This window comes from Hyla sarda, chromosome 1 (assembly GCF_029499605.1).
Source record: "Hyla sarda isolate aHylSar1 chromosome 1, aHylSar1.hap1, whole genome shotgun sequence".
NCBI lineage: Eukaryota > Metazoa > Chordata > Amphibia > Anura > Hylidae > Hyla > Hyla sarda.
This window is the reverse complement of record NC_079189.1, coordinates 6,268,451-6,291,586: the sequence shown is the minus strand read 5'-3', so window position 1 is coordinate 6,291,586 and position 23,136 is coordinate 6,268,451. Positions and strand designations below refer to the sequence as shown.

The 23,136-nt window shown below is 44.3% G+C and overlaps 2 protein-coding genes across 2 annotated transcripts in view; both read right to left on the bottom strand.

Moving 5' to 3' along the window:
* LOC130293823 (retinol dehydrogenase 11-like) overlaps positions 1-10,225 on the bottom strand; it is a 28,715-nt gene extending 18,490 nt beyond the window's left edge. Inside the window, exon 1 of the mRNA XM_056543002.1 lies at positions 9,885-10,225. Coding sequence (XP_056398977.1) covers positions 9,885-10,041 — 157 coding nt within the window. The 5' untranslated portion in view covers positions 10,042-10,225. The remainder of the gene's footprint in view (positions 1-9,884) is intronic.
* A 5,837-nt stretch (positions 10,226-16,062) lies between these two features.
* On the bottom strand, positions 16,063-21,635 carry C1H2orf81 (chromosome 1 C2orf81 homolog; the record flags this gene model as incomplete). The annotated part of the gene is given in 3 exon segments (XM_056541937.1): positions 16,063-17,082; positions 17,180-17,386; positions 21,408-21,635. Coding segments are annotated over 3 exon segments (1,320 nt in total), but the record flags the coding sequence as incomplete, so codon positions are not given.
* Positions 21,636-23,136: the final 1,501 nt, after the last annotated feature.

Here is a 23,136-nt window from a genome sequence, read left to right as displayed (position 1 = left end):
AACCAAAAAAGAAAAGCAACACACTATAAAATAGATGCACACCTAAAAAGATTTCCAAAAATTGATAGAAATTTTTTGGTTATGAAGTACAAAAAGACACACAATGTAGAGCACATGCTTCATGCTCTAGTCAAATTTCTATCACTTTTTGGAAAATAATTCTTTTTAGTTGTGCGTCCATTTTATAGTGTGTTGCATTTATTTTTTGGTTATTCGTTTTTCTTCTTATTTCTCTAGAGGTGATGTGGAGAACAACACTTGAGCACTGCGGTTACTCCCACATATCATCTTGTTCACCCTGAAGAAGTCAAAATAAGAAGCGATGTGTCTAGGTGGATAAAGCCATGGGTATATGTCCCGTGTCTTCTCTGGTGCTGATGTAGGTAGATTGGGTAGACTGGTGGATGAGTGTCTACTCTGAGGCCAATGGTGGTGGGCTTATAGATGAGGTTGGTGGTGGGGGTCAATGTCTCAGTGTCCTCTATTGGGCCGATGGAAGTAGACTGGGTCCACTGTGAATGAGGCCAGGAATAAATGTCTCTGTGCCATCCCTGAGACTGATGGAGGTAGACTGTGGATGAGGCAGAGGGTAAATGTCCCAGTGTCCTCTCTGTTGCAAATGGTAGTAGGCTTGTGAATGTACCGGTAGACTCACTCAGACCAATAGTTGTAAGCTTGTAGATGAGGTCGCTGATAGACCGCATCCTTTGTGCACGTTTTTTTATTGTAACACGTTTGCACTTTTTCTTGCACTTTGTGTGATTCGAGAGCACGTTCCTCGGCTCTTAAAAAAAAAAAAAGTAGACTCACTCAGATCAATGATTGTAAGTTTGTAGATGAGGTCGCTGGTGAGCGTGGATGTCCCAGTGTCCTCTCTGTGGCCATTGGTAGTAAGCGTGGCCTGAGAGAGTGTCCTCTCTCAGGCCAATGTTAGTACACTTGGGGATGAGGCTGGTGGTGTGGGTGAATGTCCTTTTGGCTAAGATCAAGTGTAGTATCTGTTCTTATCAGTGGTTTAGTATTTGCCATTGATGTAGGATGGATGCTGCATTGAGGAGCAGGTGTAACGGGGCGTTCCTGGGCAGGTGCCACATAACCAGCTCAATGGCTGCCCTGATGTGATCTGTTTCCTCCAGGTATCGCCATGAGGTTGGGGGGTGTAGAGCTGAGGTATTTGTGCCTCGGGGAGTGGTGACCTTGAGGTGCCGAAACTCACTGGGTGTTAAAGCTCACTGAGTGAACACACTGCACCACACACTCTTCACCTTTGGCACTCACCCTTGGTATCCCAGCCTTCTGGGTAGGTTCAGGGAAATTTTTATACATCCGGCCGGATGACCGGGCAGTATATCTGCACTCATTCACTTATTATTTTTGTATGTCACTGTACCACTTTGCGTGTTTTGTTTGTATACAGGATTTGTCAGGATGCAGTAGCCCTTCTGGGTGTCCCACCTGGCGGTCTAGGGGAGGTGTGTGTGGCCATTCGGTTCCTCGCCAACCTACAACCCCTGGGCATCTTGGCTTCGGTCAAGATGCAATCAGTATACGGCTCCACGGCTGATACCTTGGTTAACGCCTAGGTTAAAGCCAGGTGCATTTGAGGCCCCTTGTTAGCTTCGGCGAAAAGGGACATTGAACCTGGAACCTTGCAGGTGCCTTTTGGCCTGGAGAAGGGTAGGTTTGTTGGGGGGGCCTCTCTCCTGTTGGAGAAGGGCTTAGCGATAGACCGCATCTTTTGTGCATGTTTTTTAGTGTAACACGTTTGCACTTTTTCTTGCACTTTGGGTGATAGAGAGCACTTGCCTCGGCTCTTTAAAAAAAATAAAAAATAAGATCAAGTGTAGTATCTGTTCTTATCAGTTTCATGCCGGTGGCACGCGACGCCGGTGTGGAGCTGGTAGGGATGGGTGCTGCATGGTAGGGGGAAGGTGTACCGGGGCGTTCCGAAGCTGGTTCTGAGGTATCGACGGCTGCCCCGATGTGACCTGTGTCCTCCGGGTCTCACCATGAGGCTGAGAGGGTCTAGAGCCATGGTACTTAAGTGCCTTGGGGAGTGTCGACCCTGAGGTGCCAAAACTCACTGGGATTGCCTCACTGAGTGGAAGCACAGGCACCATAATCTCTTCACCTTGTGGCACTCACCGCTTGATTCCCGGCCTTCTGGCTAGGATCAGAGAAATTTTTTATAGATCCGGCCAGATGTCAGGGCAATATACCTGCACACATTCACTTATTTATTTATTTGTTGTCACTTTTTTACGTCTAGGGGAGGTGTGTGTGGCCATCAGGTTCCGCACCTCCCTGCAAAAGCCCTGGGTACTCCTGCACGGGCAGGGTACAGACCATTATCGGCTCTGCGAGCAGATACCTTGGCTGACACAAAGGGGGATGCCGGGAACATCTGTGGTCCCTTAGTAGCTTCGGGGAAAAGGGACATGGAACCAAGAACCTTGCAGGTATCTTTTGGTCCAGAGGCGAAGGGTAAGGTTTTTGTTGGGGGGCCTCTCTCCTATTGGAGAAGGGCTTGTGATAGACCGCATCCTTTGTGAACTTTTTTTAGTGTAACACATTTGCACATTTTCTTGCACTTTGTGTGATTCGAGAGCATGTTCCTCGGTTCTTAAAAAAAAAAAAGTAGACTCACTCAGACCAATGGTTGTAAGCTTGTAGATGAGGTCACTGGTGGGGGTGGATGTCCCAGTGTCCTCTCTGTGGCCATTGGTAGTGAGCATGTAGATGAGGCTCATGGGGGGTGAATGTCCCAGTGTCCTCTCTCAGGCCAATGTTAGTACGCTTGGGGGATGAGGCTGGTGGTGTGGATGAATGTCCCAGTGTCCTCCATGAGGCCAATGGTAGTATGCTTGTAGATGAGGCTGGTGGTGGGAGTAAATGTCCCAGTGTTCTCTCTGAGGCTAATGGTAGTAAGCTTGTACATGAGGCTGGTTGGGGGGGGTTCCAGTGTACTCCATGAGGCCAATGGTGGTAGGCTTGTAGAGGAGGCTGGTGGTGGGGGGTACATTTCCCAGTGTCCTCTCACAGGCCAATGGTAGTAAGTTTGTACATGAGGCTGGTGGGGGGTAAATGTCCCAATATCCTCTCACAAGCCAATGATAGTAAGCTTGTACATGAGGCAGGTGGTGGTGGTGAATGTCCCAGTGTCCTCCATAAGGCCAATGGTAGTAAGCCTGTAGATGAGGCTATTGGTGGGGGTGAATCTCCCAGTGTCCTCTCTGAGGCCAATGGTAATAGGCTTGTAAAGGAGGCTGGCAGTGTCATCTCCAAGGCTGGATTTAATATTGTGTACATCGCCTCTATCTCTCCTAGGCCTTGATCTCATCCCTGGCCCTGGTGACCTCTCCCTGCTGGGCATCTCTTATCTCCAATGAGACAGCCACCTCCTGCAGAATCATCTGTCCTAAATGTCAGGTAATGGACAATACATGGAGGGAGACGGACACGACAGGTCCATATATAATACAGTGATGACCAGGAGAGGTGTCTGATTGTGTATCAGTCTGTACAGTCCTATATCCTCCACAACATTTTACTGTGTGTCCTTCAGTCCTGGGTAATGTGTGAACAGACACTGAACCTTCACCAGATTAGCCATATAGATCCTGTACTGATCCTAACAACATTATGTCTGATACTGATCTTCCACCTCCCCCACGTATCGGGTCCATGGAGCCGGCACTTTGACCCCGTCATGATTTCTCTGAACTTTGTTAGTTGTTTCTCTCCCGTTCAAGGATTTTCATCTTCCCATCGATGTCAAGGCTGCTAGTAACATGTCTGTAACCAATGGGACGTGACTGCTGCCCGATTATCAGACGTTCTAGACTATTGAAAAGTTACTGACAGCAACATTAGCAATAATGGGGCGGTGATATTCATTATGGGTCTATGGGGAGTAATTAATTACCAGGTAAAGGGTTTTATTAATTATGGGGTGGTGTCACTATTGTCAAGGAGGTGTCTCTACTTTCAGGTATTACTAATTACGTGCAGTGTTATTAATTATAGGTCTGTGTTATGGATTATGGGGGCTGTCTCTATTTACATGGCGTTGTTACCAGTTACAGGTCACCATGTGGCTAAACTGACTTGTGATCTTCATACTTTAGGTTGGCCCACTTACAGTAGTACCAAATTGGTATCATTCCATCATGCTTTACTTATTTTAAAAAATTCAGAACTTTTAAGAAAATTTTTTTTGCGCCATAATCTGTTTTTTTAAGGCGGGGGGGGGGGGGGGGGGGGTGGTGTTATTAATTGTAGGGCGGTGTTACTAGTTATAGAGGGTGTTATTAATTGTAGGGCAGTGTTACTAGTTATAGGGGGTGTTATTAATTGTAGGGCAGTGTTACTAGTTATAGAGGGGTGTTATTAATTGTAGGGCTGTGTTACTAGTTATAGAGGGGTGTTATTAATTGTAGGGCTGTGTTACTAGTTATAGAGGGGTGTTATTAATTGTAGGGCGGTGTTACTAGTTATAGGGGGGTGTTATTAATTGTAGGGCAGTGTTACTAGTTATAGAGGGGTGTTATTAATTGTAGGGCGGTGTTACTAGTTATAGGGGGTGTTATTAATTGTAGGGCAGTGTTACTAGTTATAGAGGGGTGTTATTAATTGTAGGGCGGTGTTACTAGTTATAGAGGGGTGTTATTAATTGTAGGGCTGTGTTACTAGTTATAGAGGGGTGTTATTAATTGTAGGGCGGTGTTACTAGTTATAGAGGGGTGTTATTAATTGTAGGGCAGTGTTACTAGTTATAGAGGGGTGTTATTAATTGTAGGGCAGTGTTACTAGTTGTAGGGCAGTGTTACTAGTTATAGGGGGGTGTTATTAATTGTAGGGCGGTGTTACTAGTTATAGAGGGTGTTATTAATTGTAGGGCGGTGTTACTAGTTATAGAGGGTGTTATTAATTGTAGGGCAGTGTTACTAGTTATAGAGGGGTGTTACTAGTTATAGAGGGGTGTTATTAATTGTAGGGCGGTGTTACTAGTTATAGAGGGGTGTTATTAATTGTAGGGCAGTGTTACTAGTTATAGAGGGGTGTTATTAATTGTAGGGCAGTGTTACTAGTTATAGAGGGGTGTTGGGGTGTTATTAATTGTAGGGCTGTGTTACTAGTTATAGAGGGGTGTTATTAATTGTAGGGCGGTGTTACTAGTTATAGAGGGGTGTTATTAATTGTAGGGCAGTGTTACTAGTTATAGAGGGTGTTATTAATTGTAGGGCAGTGTTACTAGTTATAGAGGGGTGTTATTAATTGTAGGGCGGTGTTACTAGTTATAGAAGGGTGTTATTAATTGTAGGGCAGTGTTACTAGTTATAGGGGGGTGTTATTAATTGTAGGGTAGTGTTACTAGTTATAGAGGGGTGTTATTAATTGTAGGGCGGTGTTACTAGTTATAGAGGGTGTTATTAATTGTCGGGCAGTGTTACTAGTTATAGAGGGGTATTATTACCGGTAATTGTAGGGCAGTGTTACTAGTTATAGGGGGTGTTATTAATTGTAGGGCAGTGTTACTAGTTATAGAGGGTGTTATTAATTGTAGGGCAGTGTTACTAGTTATAGAGGGGTGTTATTAATTGTAGGGCAGTGTTACTAGTTATAGAGGGGTGTTATTAATTGTAGGGCAGTGTTACTAGTTATAGAGGGGTGTTATTAATTGTAGGGCAGTGTTACTAGTTATAGGGGGTGTTATTAATTGTAGGGCAGTGTTACTAGTTATAGGGGGTGTTATTAATTGTAGGGCAGTGTTACTAGATATAGGGGGTGTTATTAATTGTAGGGCGGTGTTACTAGTTATAGGGGGTGTTATTAATTGTAGGGCAGTGTTACTAGTTATAGGGGGTGTTATTAATTGTAGGGCAGTGTTACTAGTTATAGAGGGGTGTTATTAATTGTAGGGCGGTGTTACTAGTTATAGAGGGGTGTTATTAATTGTAGGGCAGTGTTACTAGTTATAGAGGGGTGTTATTAATTGTAGGGCAGTGTTACTAGTTGTAGGGCAGTGTTACTAGTTATAGGGGGGTGTTATTAATTGTAGGGCGGTGTTACTAGTTATAGAGGGGTGTTATTAATTGTAGGGCAGTGTTACTAGTTATAGAGGGGTGTTATTAATTGTAGGGCAGTGTTACTAGTTATAGGGGGGTGTTATTAATTGTAGGGCAGTGTTACTAGTTATAGAGGGGTGTTATTAATTGTAGGGCGGTGTTACTAGTTATAGGGGGGGTGTTATTAATTGTAGGGCAGTGTTACTAGTTATAGAGGGTGTTATTAATTGTAGGGCAGTGTTACTAGTTATAGAGGGGTGTTATTAATTGTAGGGCAGTGTTACTAGTTATAGGGGGTGTTATTAATTGTAGGGCAGTGTTACTAGTTATAGGGGGGTGTTATTAATTGTTGGGCGGTGTTACTAGTTATAGAGGGTGTTATTAATTGTAGGGCGGTGTTACTAGTTATAGAGGGTGTTATTAATTGTAGGGCAGTGTTACTAGTTATAGAGGGGTGTTACTAGTTATAGAGGGGTGTTATTAATTGTAGGGCGGTGTTACTAGTTATAGAGGGGTGTTATTAATTGTAGGGCAGTGTTACTAGTTATAGAGGGGTGTTATTAATTGTAGGGCAGTGTTACTAGTTATAGAGGGGTGTTGGGGTGTTATTAATTGTAGGGCTGTGTTACTAGTTATAGAGGGGTGTTATTAATTGTAGGGCGGTGTTACTAGTTATAGAGGGGTGTTATTAATTGTAGGGCAGTGTTACTAGTTATAGAGGGTGTTATTAATTGTAGGGCAGTGTTACTAGTTATAGAGGGGTGTTATTAATTGTAGGGCGGTGTTACTAGTTATAGAGGGGTGTTATTAATTGTAGGGCAGTGTTACTAGTTATAGGGGGGTGTTATTAATTGTAGGGTAGTGTTACTAGTTATAGAGGGGTGTTATTAATTGTAGGGCGGTGTTACTAGTTATAGAGGGTGTTATTAATTGTCGGGCAGTGTTACTAGTTATAGAGGGATATTATTACCGGTAATTGTAGGGCAGTGTTACTAGTTATAGGGGGTGTTATTAATTGTAGGGCAGTGTTACTAGTTATAGAGGGTGTTATTAATTGTAGGGCAGTGTTACTAGTTATAGAGGGGTGTTATTAATTGTAGGGCAGTGTTACTAGTTATAGAGGGGTGTTATTAATTGTAGGGCAGTGTTACTAGTTATAGAGGGGTGTTATTAATTGTAGGGCAGTGTTACTAGTTATAGGGGGTGTTATTAATTGTAGGGCAGTGTTACTAGTTATAGGGGGTGTTATTAATTGTAGGGCAGTGTTACTAGATATAGGGGGTGTTATTAATTGTAGGGCGGTGTTACTAGTTATAGGGGGTGTTATTAATTGTAGGGCAGTGTTACTAGTTATAGGGGGTGTTATTAATTGTAGGGCAGTGTTACTAGTTATAAAGGGTGTTATTAATTGTAGGGCAGTGTTACTAGTTATAGAGGGGTGTTATTAATTGTAGGGCGGTGTTACTAGTTATAGGGGGCGTTATTAATTGTAGGGCGGTGTTACTAGTTATAGGGGGTGTTATTAATTGTAGGGCGGTGTTACTAGTTATAGGGGGTGTTATTAATTGTAGGGCGGTGTTACTAGTTATAGAGGGGTGTTATTAATTGTAGGGCGGTGTTACTAGTTATAGAGGGTGTTATTAATTGTAGGGCGGTGTTACTAGTTATAGGGGGTGTTATTAATTGTAGGGCAGTGTTACTAGTTATAGGGGGGTGTTATTAATTGTAGGGCAGTGTTACTAGTTATAGAGGGGTGTTATTAATTGTAGGGCAGTGTTACTAGTTATAGAGGGGTGTTATTAATTGTAGGCTGTGTTACTAGTTATAGGGGGGTGTTATTAATTGTAGGGCTGTGTTACTAGTTATAGGGGGGTATTATTAATTGTAGGGCAGTGTTACTAGTTATAGAGGGGTGTTATTAATTGTAGGGCAGTGTTACTAGTTATAGGGGGTGTTATTAATTGTAGGGCAGTGTTACTAGTTATAGGGGGTGTTATTAATTGTAGGGCGGTGTTACTAGTTATAGAGGGGTGTTATTAATTGTAGGGCGGTGTTACTAGTTATACAGGGTGTTATTAATTGTAGGGCAGTGTTACTAGTTATAACGGGGTGTTATTAATTGTAGGGCAGTGTTACTAGTTATAGAGGGTGTTATTAATTGTAGGGCGGTGTTACTAGTTATAGGGGGTGTTATTAATTGTAGGGCGGTGTTACTAGTTATAGGGGGTGTTATTAATTGTAGGGCAGTGTTACTAGTTATAAAGGGTGTTATTAATTGTAGGGCAGTGTTACTAGTTATAGAGGGGTGTTATTAATTGTAGGGCAGTGTTACTAGTTATAGGGGGTGTTATTAATTGTAGGGCAGTGTTACTAGTTATAGGGGGTGTTATTAATTGTAGGGCAGTGTTACTAGTTATAGGGGGTGTTATTAATTGTAGGGCAGTGTTACTAGTTATAGGGGGTGTTATTAATTGTAGGGCAGTGTTACTAGTTATAGGGGGTGTTATTAATTGTAGGGCAGTGCTACTAGTTATAGAGGGTGTTATTAATTGTAGGGCGGTGTTACTAGTTATAGGGGGTGTCATTAATTGTAGGGCGGTGTTACTAGTTGTAGGGCTGTGTTACTAGTTATAGGGGGTGTTATTAATTGTAGGGCGGTGTTACTAGTTATAGGGGGGTGTTAATTGTAGGGCAGTGTTACTAGTTATAGGGGGGTGTTATTAATTGTAGGGCAGTGTTACTAGTTATAGAGGGGTGTTATTAATTGTAGGGCGGTGTTACTAGTTATAGAGGGTGTTATTTATTGTAGGGCGGTGTTACTAGTTATAGGGGGTGTTATTTATTGTAGGGCAGTGTTACTAGTTATAGGGGGTGTTATTAATTGTAGGGCTGTGTTACTAGTTATAGGGGGTGTTATTAATTGTAGGGCGGTGTTACTAGTTATAGAGGGTGTTATTTATTGTAGGGCAGTGTTACTAGTTATAGGGGGTGTTATTAATTGTAGGGCTGTGTTACTAATTATGGGGCTGAATTATTCATTACAGGGCAGAGTTATACCTGTCAGCGCAGCCAATCACTAAGCAGATCAGTGGACTGAATGGAGCTGCGGGGGACCAGGGACAGGTAAGTATGGCATCTCCAAAAGAAACATACAGCGAACAAGGAGCATAAAACATTTTCGTCATTCAGTCGTCCAAAAATCCATCAGCGGCTATGGAGCCTTAGTCATGTCCCCCGATACCCAGGGTGTTACCAAAGTCATCACTCACAGCTGTGATTCTGACCAAACCCTCTTAAAATTACACACCACCTATAAAAGCCTTAGACATTTTTTCTACTCATTCATAAGGGCCCTATAAATCCTATAAAACAAGGCAAACAAACTCTCTAAGTGCTGTTACAGTAAATATGTTGAGGGGTGCAGACCTGACCTGGAGCCTAAAAATATGAATTAGAATTTTTCTTGAAACTTCTAATGTCCTAAAAAAAACATGTTAAAGAGTGTCTAAAAATGGGTTGTTGTCATGAAGAAACATGCAGAATCACTTAGATAAGAAACATTACAAAGTTATCACCGACTGAAGAGTAATGTGTCACTTCAGTAAAAACATTTCATAGTTATCGTGAAGTGTGCAAAAGTAAAATGTAATGACCTGAAGTCCGAAAGAATGCAGCGTCCTCAAGGGGTTAAGTTTGAAGTAGTGAGACTATTTTACTCACAGTGCACTATGATCACTATGCACACATTATAGGTAGCACCATGGTACTCCGCAGGGCTGTAGTGCATACAGAAGCCTCTGAGTTTCCGATACTCACCAGTGTTGGCTCCGGTCACAATGGCGGTTTTCCCGGTCAGGTTGGCGCGGCACTTGCGGGCCTCCCAGTTACCCTTCCTCTGCATACGCAGCACCACAGCTAGGACCACAGAACACACAAACCACACTGGGTGGCTGAGGAAGGAAGGCAGCTCCATGACTGTCAGGAGTTTAGTACAGATACTAGTGCTTTGTACGCTTACTACCCTCTGCTTCACTGCTGGGTCCTAGAGCCTTCATACGAACGGCTCTCTGGACGTTGTTATATATTAACGGACTGGGAGTTCAATAACCACCCGGGCACAATCTTCTCATTTATGACATAATTACTGTCGGCCATGTTCACACAGCAGTACCTCTGAAACAGGAAGGAGTGTAAAACACAAGACGGGCAAATCTACCCACTATACCTTCCTCGACAGAGAAATAGCAAAACCAAGAAGGACAAAATGAGGAAGTTACCGATGTCGCCAAGATCTGCAAATGTTTAAATATTTCTTAGCACCTAGCGCCAACCTGTGGCATGTGGGAGGAGCTTCAAGGGTATACAAGGCAGATAGAAAGCTAATTTTTTTCAGCCACATGAAACCTCAGAAATCGGATGAAGTCAATGCAGTACGGTTGTGCGATACTCGTGTTCATGGTTCTTCCCACAACAGAATTCTCTAACACACATCCCGCACATCTGGGACGTCAATGGTCGGTAATTGCAAAGGAAGCTGCCAGAAGTGGATTTTGATGATTTGCGTAGCCAAGTGCGTTCAGCGTGGCAGAACATTCCTGTATTTCTGCTCGTGGAGCTCTTACTTGATACTGAATAAATCGAGATACCTTGAATCGTTTTTCCACAGCTTTTCCTTCTTGGTGTGGCCATTTCAGTGTTGAGGAGTGTCTGTTGTCTCTGTGTTTGAGTCACTCCTGCACTGACCATGAATACTGATGTGTGAACATGACCTTAACTCCTTAACCCCTTAAGGACCGGAGGTTTTTCCGTTTTTGCATTTTCGTTTTTTGCTCCTTGCCTTTAAAAAATCATAACTCTTTCAAATTTACACCTAAAAATCCATATGATGACTTATTTTTTGCGCCACCAATTCTACTTTGTAATGACATCAGTCATTTTGCCCAAAAATCTATGGTGAAGCGGGAAAAAAAATCATTGTGCGACAAAATTGAAAAAAAAATGCTGTTTTGTAATTTTTGGGGGCTTCCGTTTCTACGTAGTACATTTTTCGGTAAAAATGACACCTGATATGTATTCTGTAGGTCCATACGATTAAAATGATACCCTACTTATATAGGTTTGATTTTGTCGGACTTCTGGAAAAAATCATAACTACATGCAGGAAAATTAATATGTTTAAAATTGTCATCTTCTGACCCCTATAACTTTTTTATTTTTCCGTGTATGGGGCGGTATGAGCGCTCATTTTTTGCGCCGTGATCTGAAGTTTTTAACGGTACCATTTTTGCATTGATAGGACTTATTGATCACTTTTTATTCATTTTTAAATGATATAAAAAGTGACCAAAAATGCACTATTTTGGACTTTGGAATTTTTTTGCGCGCACGCCATTGACCGAGCGGTTTAATTAATGATATATTTTTATAATTCGGACATTTACGCACGCGGTGATACCATATATGTTTATTTTTATTTTTATTTACACTGTTTTTTTTTTTATTGGAAAAGGGGGGTGATTCAAACTTTTAATAGGGGAGGAGTTAAATGATCTTTATTCACTTTTTTTTTCCACTTTTTTTTTGCAGTGTTATAGGTCCCATAGGGACCTATAACACTGCACACACTGATCTCTTATACTGATCATTGTTATCCCATAGGGACCTATAACACTGCACACACTGATCTCTTATACTGATCATTGCTATCCCATAGGGACCTATAACACTGCACACACTGATCTCTTATACTGATCATTATTATCCCATAGGGACCTATAACACTGCACACACTGATCTCTTATACTGATCATTATTATCCCATAGGGACCTATAACACTGCACACACTGATCTTCTATGTTGATCACTGGTTTCTCATAAGAAACCAGTGATCAACGATTCTGCCGAATGACTGCTCATGCCTGGATCTCAGGCACTGAGCAGTCATTCGGCGATCGGACAGCGAGGAGGCAGAAAGGGGCCCTCCCGCTGTCCTGTCAGCTGTTCGGGATGCCGCGATTAGCCGCGGCTATCCCGAACAGCCCGACTGAGCTAGCCGGGAACTTTCACTTTCACTTTTAGCCGCGCGGCTCAGCTTTGAGCGCGCGGCTAAAGGGTTAATAGCGCGCGGCGCCGCGATCGGCGCTGCGCGCTATTAGAGGCGGGTCCCGGCTTCACTATGACGCGGGCCCGCCATGATACTGTGTAACCCCGCGTTATATCGGAAGAGCAGGACCAAGGACGTACCGGTACGTCCTTGGTCCTTAAGGGGTTAAGGACTGGGCCAATTTTCATTGTTGCACTTTTGTTTTTTAGCCATAACTCTTTTATTTTTACATCTACACACCCATATAAGGGCCGCCCAACATGGAGCGGGCTAGAGTCAGGAGCCCCCGCCATACACTGTTAACGGCACAAGGAGGTGTATACACGTCCTAGGTCGTTAACAGGTTAAAGGGGTACTCCAGAATTGTTTTATTCTTCAGCCGTTGAGCTCCTGATGCAAAGTATTAATACTGTGTAATTTTTAACAATTACCTCCATCAGGCGCTTTGTCCCGTTTTCCCACAGGACCCACACCCAGAAGTTCTGTAGTGAAAGTCTTTTCATTTTACTGTTGTCACCTTTTTCAGTGTTCCATGTGGCCAGAGACAATGGCCCTGATTTACTAAGAGTGGAGTGTCGGTTTCTTTGTGGGTTTTAATACCCTATAATTTTTTTTCCACGGTATTTAAGGTTTCCCTACATTTTCCTTTTTTTTTTTTTTACACATGCTCCAATCTGTAGGGTTTTCCTCAGCTCAAATCCACCACATTTTCTGTGGAAACCTTAGTATGTTGGGTTTTTGTGAAAATGTCGGGAACAAGCCCCTTTTCGGTGGCCACACCCCCTTTCCCCAATAGCCACACCCCTTTTTCGGGTTTTTTCAGTAAAATGGAGAGTTAGTCGGGTTTTTTCAATTCTGGCGCAAATTCTGGCGCAGACAGACAAATTCTGGCCAGAATCTCGCGCACAACTCGACAAAACTTGTCGGGTTTGTAATAGTAAATGAGGGCCAATATGTCATAAGTCACATGGTCTCCAGGAGGTGTGGCTATGGATTCTAGACTGCTACATTGTAGATCCCAGAGCACTGTTGAAAATTGGATACAGCTGAAAACAGGTTTACTGCCTCTCACTGTAGACAAGGGTGCACTCAACCACTGACAGCAAGCAGAGATCTTGAAAATAGGAAGGAATGGAACCACATAGTTGGGATTCATTTAACCAAGTATGCCAGTTTTTGGCATGCAGAAGTCATACATTTTTAAAAAGCACGCAAAAAAAATTATAAATAGCGGCGATAGAAAAAAATTACTCATTTCAGAAAGCCCTGACACAGCTTTATAGATGGGAAAAAAAAAATAATTTGTTATCAGTGTTATCATACCGACCCAGAGAACAAAGATAACAAGTTACTACAACCTCTCACCAGACACATATGAGGCTCTGGGAAAATCATGGTGGAATTTAGTTTCTTTTTCTTTTCTTAAAATAGTTAATAAACCTTTAAACAATAAGTTTTATGGGTTTAAAATAGAGAAAAAGTAGAGGCAAAGCAGCCCAAATTAGATATGTCTGGAGGAGTAGCAAGGGGTCTAGAGGAGGTCAGATGAGTATGGAGAGGGGGGTGGAGCCTGGAGGGGACAGAAGGGTCTGGAGGAGGACAGAAGGGTCTGGAGGAGGACAGAAGGGTCTGGAGGAGGAAATAGGGGTCTGGAGGATAAGGAGAGGGGTCTGGAGGAGGACAGAGGGGTCTGGAGGAGGACATAGGGGTCTGGAGGAGGACAGGAGTCTGGAGGACAGAGGGGTCTGGAGGAGGACAGAGGAGTCTGGAGGGGACAGAGGAGTCTGGAAGAGATGCAAAAGGAGTCTGGAGAAGGACAGAGTATTATTGTTGGATCAGCCATGAGGAGACGCAATGTACACATTTGGCAGAACCTAGGGGAGGCATCAGGCAGAGCAGGATGTTCCACCCACAGGGGCCCTCACCCTATACCAGCAAAAATATAACAGGAAATGTCATATACACGGTGTGAGGCCAGGAAACCCTGAACTTTTCACCAGATACATCTGCAGCCAAGATCAGAGAAGCACATGTATAATCCACGCTGACACACATGCTGACATACTCTGCGCTGCTGAACGGGGCTCTTCAACATAATATATAACTCTCAGGCTGTGACACTCCTCTCCTGAAATACTCTGTGCTGTCAGGAGCCTGCACAATACACTGTATAACTCTCAGGCTGTGACACTCCTCTCCTGAAATACTCTGTGCTGTCAGGAGCCTGCACAATACACTGTATAACTCTCAGGCTGTGACACTCCTCTCCTGAAATACTCTGTGCTGTCAGGAGCCTGCACAATACACTGTATAACTCTCAGGCTGTGACACCCCTCTCCTGAAATACTCTGTGCTGTCAGGAGCCTGCACAATACACTGTATAACTCTCAGGCTGTGACACCCCTCTCCTGAAATACTCTGCGCTGTCAGGAGCCTGCACAATACACTGTATAACTCTCAGGCTGTGACACTCCTCTCCTGAAATACTCTGTGCTGTCAGGAGCCTGCACAATACACTGTATAACTCTCAGGCTGTGACACTCCTCTCCTGAAATACTCTGTGCTGGCAGGAGCCTGCACAATACACTGTATAACTCTCAGGCTGTGACACTCCTCTCCTGAAATACTCTGTGCTGTCAGGAGCCTGCACAATACACTGTATAACTCTCAGGCTGTGACACTCCTCTCCTGAAATACTCTGTGCTGGCAGGAGCCTGCACAATACACTGTATAACTCTCAGGCTGTGACACCCCTCTCCTGAAATACTCTGTGCTGGCAGGAGCCTGCACAATACACTGTATAACTCTCAGGCTGTGACACTCCTCTCCTGAAATACTCTGCGCTGTCAGGAGCCTGCACAATACACTGTATAACTCTCAGGCTGTGACACTCCTCTCCTGAAATACTCTGCGCTGTCAGGAGCCTGCACAATACACTGTATAACTCTCAGGCTGTGACACTCCTCTCCTGAAATACTCTGTGCTGTCAGGAGCCTGCACAATACACTGTATAACTCTCAGGCTGTGACACCCCTCTCCTGAAATACTCTGTGCTGTCAGGAGCCTGCACAATACACTGTATAACTCTCAGGCTGTGACACTCCTCTCCTGAAATACTCTGTGCTGTCAGGAGCCTGCACAATACACTGTATAACTCTCAGGCTGTGACACTCCTCTCCTGAAATACTCTGCGCTGTCAGGAGCCTGCACAATACACTGTATAACTCTCAGGCTGTGACACTCCTCTCCTGAAATACTCTGTGCTGTCAGGAGCCTGCACAATACACTGTATAACTCTCAGGCTGTGACACCCCTCTCCTGAAATACTCTGTGCTGTCAGGAGCCTGCACAATACACTGTATAACTCTCAGGCTGTGACACCCCTCTCCTGAAATACTCTGCGCTGTCAGGAGCCTGCACAATACACTGTATAACTCTCAGGCTGTGACACTCCTCTCCTGAAATACTCTGTGCTGTCAGGAGCCTGCACAATACACTGTATAACTCTCAGGCTGTGACACTCCTCTCCTGAAATACTCTGTGCTGTCAGGAGCCTGCACAATACACTGTATAACTCTCAGGCTGTGACACCCCTCTCCTGAAATACTCTGCGCTGTCAGGAGCCTGCACAATACACTGTATAACTCTCAGGCTGTGACACTCCTCTCCTGAAATACTCTGCGCTGTCAGGAGCCTGCACAATACACTGTATAACTCTCAGGCTGTGACACCCCTCTCCTGAAATACTCTGCGCTGCTGGGGACCCTGCTCCTTCATGGTGCAACTCTCTGTTTGTGACCTACAGTACGAGATAAGCACACTCCTCTACTTAAATACTCTGTGCAGCTTGGTGCTCACTTTTAAATAACTGATATAGCCGGAGATGGAGATGTAGCATTTATTAGATATGGTGATGTACAAGTAATGGTGGGTATATGGCACACAGAGGAGATGGCGCTGTACACTGATGATAAGGACGGAGCTGTACACTGATGATGGAGCTGTATACCGGTGACAGACGTAGTTCAGTGTGACAGGAAGCTGACAAGGGGCTGCACCTGGGGGATGTTGTTCTTTATGAGCTGTTCTACGCGGAGGCTGGGTGTGGGGATGGAGGCTCGGATGGGCCTCAGTTCTCTCCTCTCTGTGCGGTGCTCCCTCTTTTGTAGACTGTACACAGACCCTCGCTCTGTCATGTCTCCCTCTCTAAGAATCACCCCATGGGTTAGTGGCATAGTGTCTAGGAGTATGGCAGAGGACATAGGGGCCCGGCTAGGGCCGTCCATTATAGCGGTGCACTGTGAGGTGATCTGCGGGGGTTCACAGGAAGAGGAGCTGACTCGAGATCTTCTTCTGGGGAGTTGGCGGCCCCTCCTCTGTACATCAGAGACCTCCGATTCTCTGCCCACATCCAGGACTTCTATTCGAGGGCGGACATGTCGCTGCGGGAGTCTGGAGATCTCCACCTTGGGCATGGACAGGACGTTTCCATCTTGGTCGTAGACGACGTCTTTCTTCTGCGGTGGTCTCCCAAGCTGGATCTTCAGGATGTTGTGTAAGGACGTAGGGAGGATAAGGACGTTTTCATCCACAAAGGTTTCTTCTCGGATGAGTTGCTCAGATAACATTTCCCTTTCTGTCTCCTCCAGGGACTTGGTGATTTCCTTTACACCCGCAGAGCGGAGGGGACCGCGATGGGGATGATATCGAGGCTTGGACTTTGGCGGTGCGGTGGGAGGGGTTGGTTGTATAATTGGCTGTAGTGTGGGGGGAGGAGATGTGTCGGGCTCCACTCTTGGAGTGGGGATCTGTTCCTGGGGGGACACAGGTCGACCCTCTTCTTCACCCGGAGGCTCTTCTGCTGGCGGAGCCTCCTTTTCTTCTGGGATATCAGTAATGGGAGACAATACCTGTAGGTGTTTAGTATACAGGGTGAGATAAAGGCTGGGGTCTGTAGGTCATGTAGGGTTGTAGGGATACAGAAAATATGGAAGAGACCTCACATACCTGAGGCTGGCTGTAGCGGGGTGTACTGGCCGGCTTTGTGACTGGTACACACCCCTGTGCCCACGAATCATGTGGACATGGCTGTGGCTCCTCCTGCCCGCTCATTCCTATATCCGGCTCCTTATCTCCCTCATCTCTAGCCACAAATGTCCACTGGACCATCTGCACCATGGCCTCCCGGGCCTGACTGACAGTGTACGGGATCAGCTGGAAGAAGCCGAGTACAGGAGACAAGAAATGCACATATGTATTACAAGGTGTGTGTGTATATATATATATATATATATATATATATATATAGATGCAAATCATATATTAAAATTGCAACACCAAGAAGGAAAAAGGTGGTGAATTATGGCAACCACAGAATCGGTAGACATGTTAATAATATGCAAATGATTAAAATGAGTGTGAACATGCACTCACATGCTTTGGCTATCAATGAGGTTGTTACTAGTTGTCTGAGGAATGTTCTGCCACGCTGAATGCATTAGGGCACGGTGTCCCAGATATGCTTGATGTAGGCTGCTTACAGAGAAATGGCCGTACCGCTTGTTCCTCGAGCAAATCAAGGTTAGACCGAGACCAAAACGGACACTGTAAATATTATCCCATTCTACACCATATTCTGGGGAGTAGAACTGGTGTGCTTTGTATGAGCAAGCGTTCAGTTGCTTATACAGAGCTATGCAGTACATTAACAATGGCTCTCCGCTACTCTAATCAGCCGGGGGCCCAATAGTCAGGAGGCCCCTCCATACACCCTTAAAGGGGTTATCCACCATAAGGTGATTTTAGTACGTACCTGGCAGGCAGTAATGGACATGCTTAGGAAGGATCTGCACTTATCTTGGGGCTAAATGGCTATGTTGTGAGATTACCAATATAATGTGGCTAGCTTTTTGTGAACTGGTATTTCCTGCTTGAGTTTTCTTTTTTTAACTACAAATCCCATAATTCCATTTTACTTCCTCCCACACATCAGCCACCCCACCCATTGATAAATGAGCTGCATCCATTCAAAAGACCTTGTTTTCAATCAGGGTGGCTACAGCAGGCTCCTTGTCATCAGCTGACTAGTGATGTCAGGTCTCGGCCGCATTGCAAGCTGGGAAAAATCTGAGACAACAGTCATTTTGTATACCGGTAAAAATAAATATTGGGGTGAAAATCACAGAAGAATTGTGAGAAAACCGTCACACACAGGTACAGACACTATATTATGAACTACAGTAACTTTACAGGCCCTGTAGCACAGTCAAATAAAAAAATTCCTGGAATACCCCTTTAAAGGGGTACTCCAGCACTAAGACATCTTATCCCCTATCCAAAGAATAGGGGATAAGATGTCTGATGCCTGATCAGCTGTCACGCCCCCTCCCATAGGCTTGCATTGAGGGGGTGGAGCGTTACGTCACACAGGGGAGGGGCCTTGACATCACAATGCTCCGGCCCCGTGATCGTCAGTAATCAGACCCGGAGCGAACATGCTCCGGGGACTGATTGTAACGGGATGCTGCGTGCAAGATCACGGGGGTCCCCAGCGGCGGGACCCCCGCGATCACGCCTCTTATCACCTATCCTTTGGATAGGGGATAAGATGTCTTAGCGCAGGAGTACCCCTTTAACGGCCCCATGATGTAAATATACTTCATGGGATCAGAAAGGGTTAAAAGCTATAAGGAAAAATAAAATGTAAAAGAACAGATAAAAGCAGCATAAATGGAGACAAAGGGACCCATTGCCAAAGAAATTAGAACTACTCCCAAAGTGTTCTTTAACCCCTTAACCATCAAGCCCATTTTGGCCTTAAGGACCAGCCCAATTTTATTTTTGCATTTTCGTTTTTCCTCCTCACCTTCTAAAAATCATAACTATTTTATATTTTCATCCACGGACCCATATGAGGGCTTGTTTTTTGCGTCAGCAATCATTGTACTATAAAATGTACGGCGCAACAAAAAAATGATTATTTATGTGGGGAAATTGAAAAGAAAAACGCAATTTAGCAAATTTTGGAAGGTTTTGTTTTCACGCTGTACACTTTACGGTAAAAATGAAGTTTTCTTTATTCTGTGGGTCAATACGATTAAAATGATACCCAAGTTATATGCTTTTTTATAATTTTACCACTTTTATTAATTTTTTATAAATTTTTTTAAATAAAATGTGACAAAAAAGCAGAAAGTTTTGAATTATAATTATTTTTTTTTTTTTTTACGTTAACGCCGTTCACCGTACAGGATAAATAATAATATATTTTGATAGTTCTGACTTTTACGCACACGGCAATACAAAATATGTTTAGTAATTTTTTTTACGCTTTTTGGGGGTAAAATGGGAAAAAGGGACGATTTACATTTTTATTGGGCTGCCATGCGATTTACATTTTCATCTGGCCGCCATGCTGGATGATCATCCATTTTAAGTACTGCACTGCTGCAGATGCCGTGATCTGTATTGATCACGGCATCTGAGGGGTTAATGGTGGACATCAGCGTGATCGCTGATGTCCGCCATTACCGGCGGGTCCCTGGCTGCTGATAGCAGCCGGGACCTGCCGCGCATGACACGAGTGGTCTGGTGCTGGCGGTCATGTCCATGACGTAAATGTAAGCCATGGTGTACTAAGTACCACCGTACCATGACGTCCATTTACGTCCATTGTCGTTGAGGGGTTAAGGACAAGTCTAACACTTTTTGCACACAGGATAAGTATCTGATAGCAAGGGGTCCGAACGCTGACTCGCCCCCCGATCTCCGGTATGGGGGCCCCGGCTCTGCTGCTCAGGAGGCGTGTCGGCCGCAGCATGACGCCGCAGCGAACACCCCCCCTCCATGTATCTTTAATGGAGAGGCGGAGATGCAGCATTCGTGCATCCCTGCCTCTTCCATAGAGCTGTATAAAGGGGGCGTGTTGTCGACCTTAGTGAGGTTGACGAAACGTGCATTAGCCACACAGCGGTCCCAGCGGTCGGAATGCCCGGGATCAGACACTTATCCCCTAACTCTTTTATTGTACTTTGTAATAAGTTCCTTCGTTTTCCCAAAAAGGTGAAGTGAAATTGAAAGAAAATGCAATTTAGAAAATAGGGGGAAGGTTCTTTTTTTTACACCATTCACCATGTGGTCAAACTGACATGTTATATTGATTCTTTAGGCTGGGGCAATTACAACAATACCCAATTTGTATAGTTTCTGTAATAATTTAATACTTTTTAAAAAATTCCAAGCTTTTTTAGATTAAAAAAAAAACATTTTCTGACCCCTATAACTTTTTGATATTTCCGTATATGCGCCTGTGTGAGGGCACTTTTACTGCGACATGATCTGTAGCTTTTACCAATTTGTTATTAATCAGACTTTTTGAACACTTTTTATTCCATTTTTTTCTAGCGTGATAAAAAAAAACTGCAATTCTAAGGTTTGGATTTTTTTTTTCATTAACGTCGTTCACAATGAGGGAAATTTAAAAAAGGTAAAAGGGGTGATGAACATTTTTAGAATGGAAGGAGTCTGTTCCCAGGACTGGTGCATAGTAAATTTGGGGCCAATATTCAAAAAGGGGCCAAATAAAAGGTTGGCACATATATAGTAGATAACACAGTAGAGGACAGTGCACTGTGTATAGTAAATAATACAATAGAGGACAGTACATTGTCCTCTATTGTGTTATCTACTATACACAGAGCACTGTCCTCTATAGTGTTATCTACTATACACAGTGCACTGTCCTCTATTGTGTTAGCTATTATATACAGTGCACTGCCCTCTATTGTGTTATCTACTATATATGTACCAACCTTTTATTTGGGTATAGTAGATACCACAATAGAGGACAGCATATACAGTAGACATGCAACCAGAGTAATAAGGGAATGGAAAGACTAGACTAGACTGTCACAGACATTAATAAAGGGGGTATGACAACCACGGCCCCTCACAGCCTAGCAAAGCTGGCATTCTGAACATAAATGTTCAGAGCGCTGCAGTGCTGAGTCGGAGATCAGGGAGGGTCCCAATGGCCGGACCCCCGCGGTCAGACATCTTATATCCTATCCTTTGGATAAAGAATAAGATGTCAAGGGGCGAAGTACCCCTTTAACTTTATGGCCCTTCTTGGTGTTGCAATTTCATTGTTGAGGAGGATATATATATACACACACACACACATATATACCACTCCATACAACGCCTCATATAGATATATAATTCCATCTGCTGGTACCTGGTGCTGAAGATGGACCATCAGGCACTCCTCCATGACCCGGTCCATAAGGGCATCCACCAAGTCTCCCACCACACCTTCTTCGTCCTCCGCCATCACCATGGACATCCAGTCATCTTCAGTAAAGCGTCCAGGGATGATATCTATGGCCACTTGTGGGAGCGGAGCTACGGTCACTGAGCGCGACTTGTCACCCCGAGACTTGGGGGCAGCAACCCGAGGCATGGCCTGGAGACACAAGACACCATGTATGGATGACTCCTCTGCCCGTAGGCTGCACAAGAAGTCACCGATTGTGACGGAACGCGTGGGGCTCTGGGGTCCTGTCCCTGTGTACATGGTTCCTCTGTCTGTGGCTGCCAATATTTGGTGATATTGTATACTCTGTTTGCATTTATTTATTCTTTTTATTCAGTAGTCATATTGTACCTGTTTGTTACTATTCAGAGTTGTTTAGCGGTTGCTATACATTGACTTGATATTGTGCACCTACAGCCACACGGAGTGAGTATATTACAGGGACAGGACATTGGTTAGGGGGGGTTCATGGCCCCTCTCCCATGTTGGGTCATGCTTTGTTTAGCTTTTTAATTGGTTTTAGCCCTTTATGTGTATTTTGTATTGTATTTGGTAAATAATAAAGATTATTAATTATATTATATTTATGTGGTGTGCACTCTATACAGTATTTCTCTTTCTTTGGTGTTATGGTAATCTTCAGTAAAGCGTCCAGGGATGATATCTATGGCCACTTGTGGGAGCGGAGCTACGGTCACTGAGTGCGCCTTGTCACCCCGAGACTTGGGGGCAGCAACCCGAGGCATGGCCTGGAGACACAAGACACCATGTATGGATGACTCCTCTGCCTGTAGGCTGCACAAGAAAGGATGGTGATCATTATATAATGTATTGTAACAGACACAATGGACAAATAACTCCACAATTAGGATGCAGGAGAAGAGACAGGGCATGACATGGTTTGAGGTGAGGACCATGGCGCAGAGGAGGAAGGAGATTGTGGCACAGAGGAGGATCTGGACCATGGCACAGAGGAGGATCTGGACCATGGCACAGAGGAGGATCTGGACCATGGCACAGAGGAGGATGGGGACCGTGGCAAATAAAGCATGATGACCTTTGCACAGAGTTGTATAAGGAACGTGGAACAGAGGAGGATGGGGACTGTGGCACATAGAGCATAAGGACATTAGCACAGAGTAGGATAAGGACCGTGGCCTAGAGAAGGGAGAGGAGCGTGGTGCAGAAGAGAAAGTTCATTAGTAGGGAGAGCCGGGTGGGTCCCAACTCCACTTTTTCAATTCAGGTATTTGGGGTGATCGTGGCCAATCCCCTGCATTGCCCGGAGGTGTTATATGGGGCTGACCGCTCACCAGTTGATATCTCTGCCCGTGTTGTGTGTTTGGTCGCTGTCCATTCGTCTCCGCTCTGTGGACTTCGCTGCTTTATCTATAGTCGTGACCAGACGGAGCAGGTTTTCCTTTGTACTGTTCTGGTTATTGTTCCTGCCATAGTGGGGACTCCATGGGAACGCTAATAAGACGCTGGCGGGTAAACTATTTCTGGCGTATAATTTCTCCCCTTATGTTACTGTAATTGTGAGGGGGATATAATGTAATATTTCTCTTCTTATGTTTATATGGCCTCTCTGAACTCTGATGACCTATACCTGTGTATGTTATTACAGTGACAATTGGTTTTGCATTGTTAT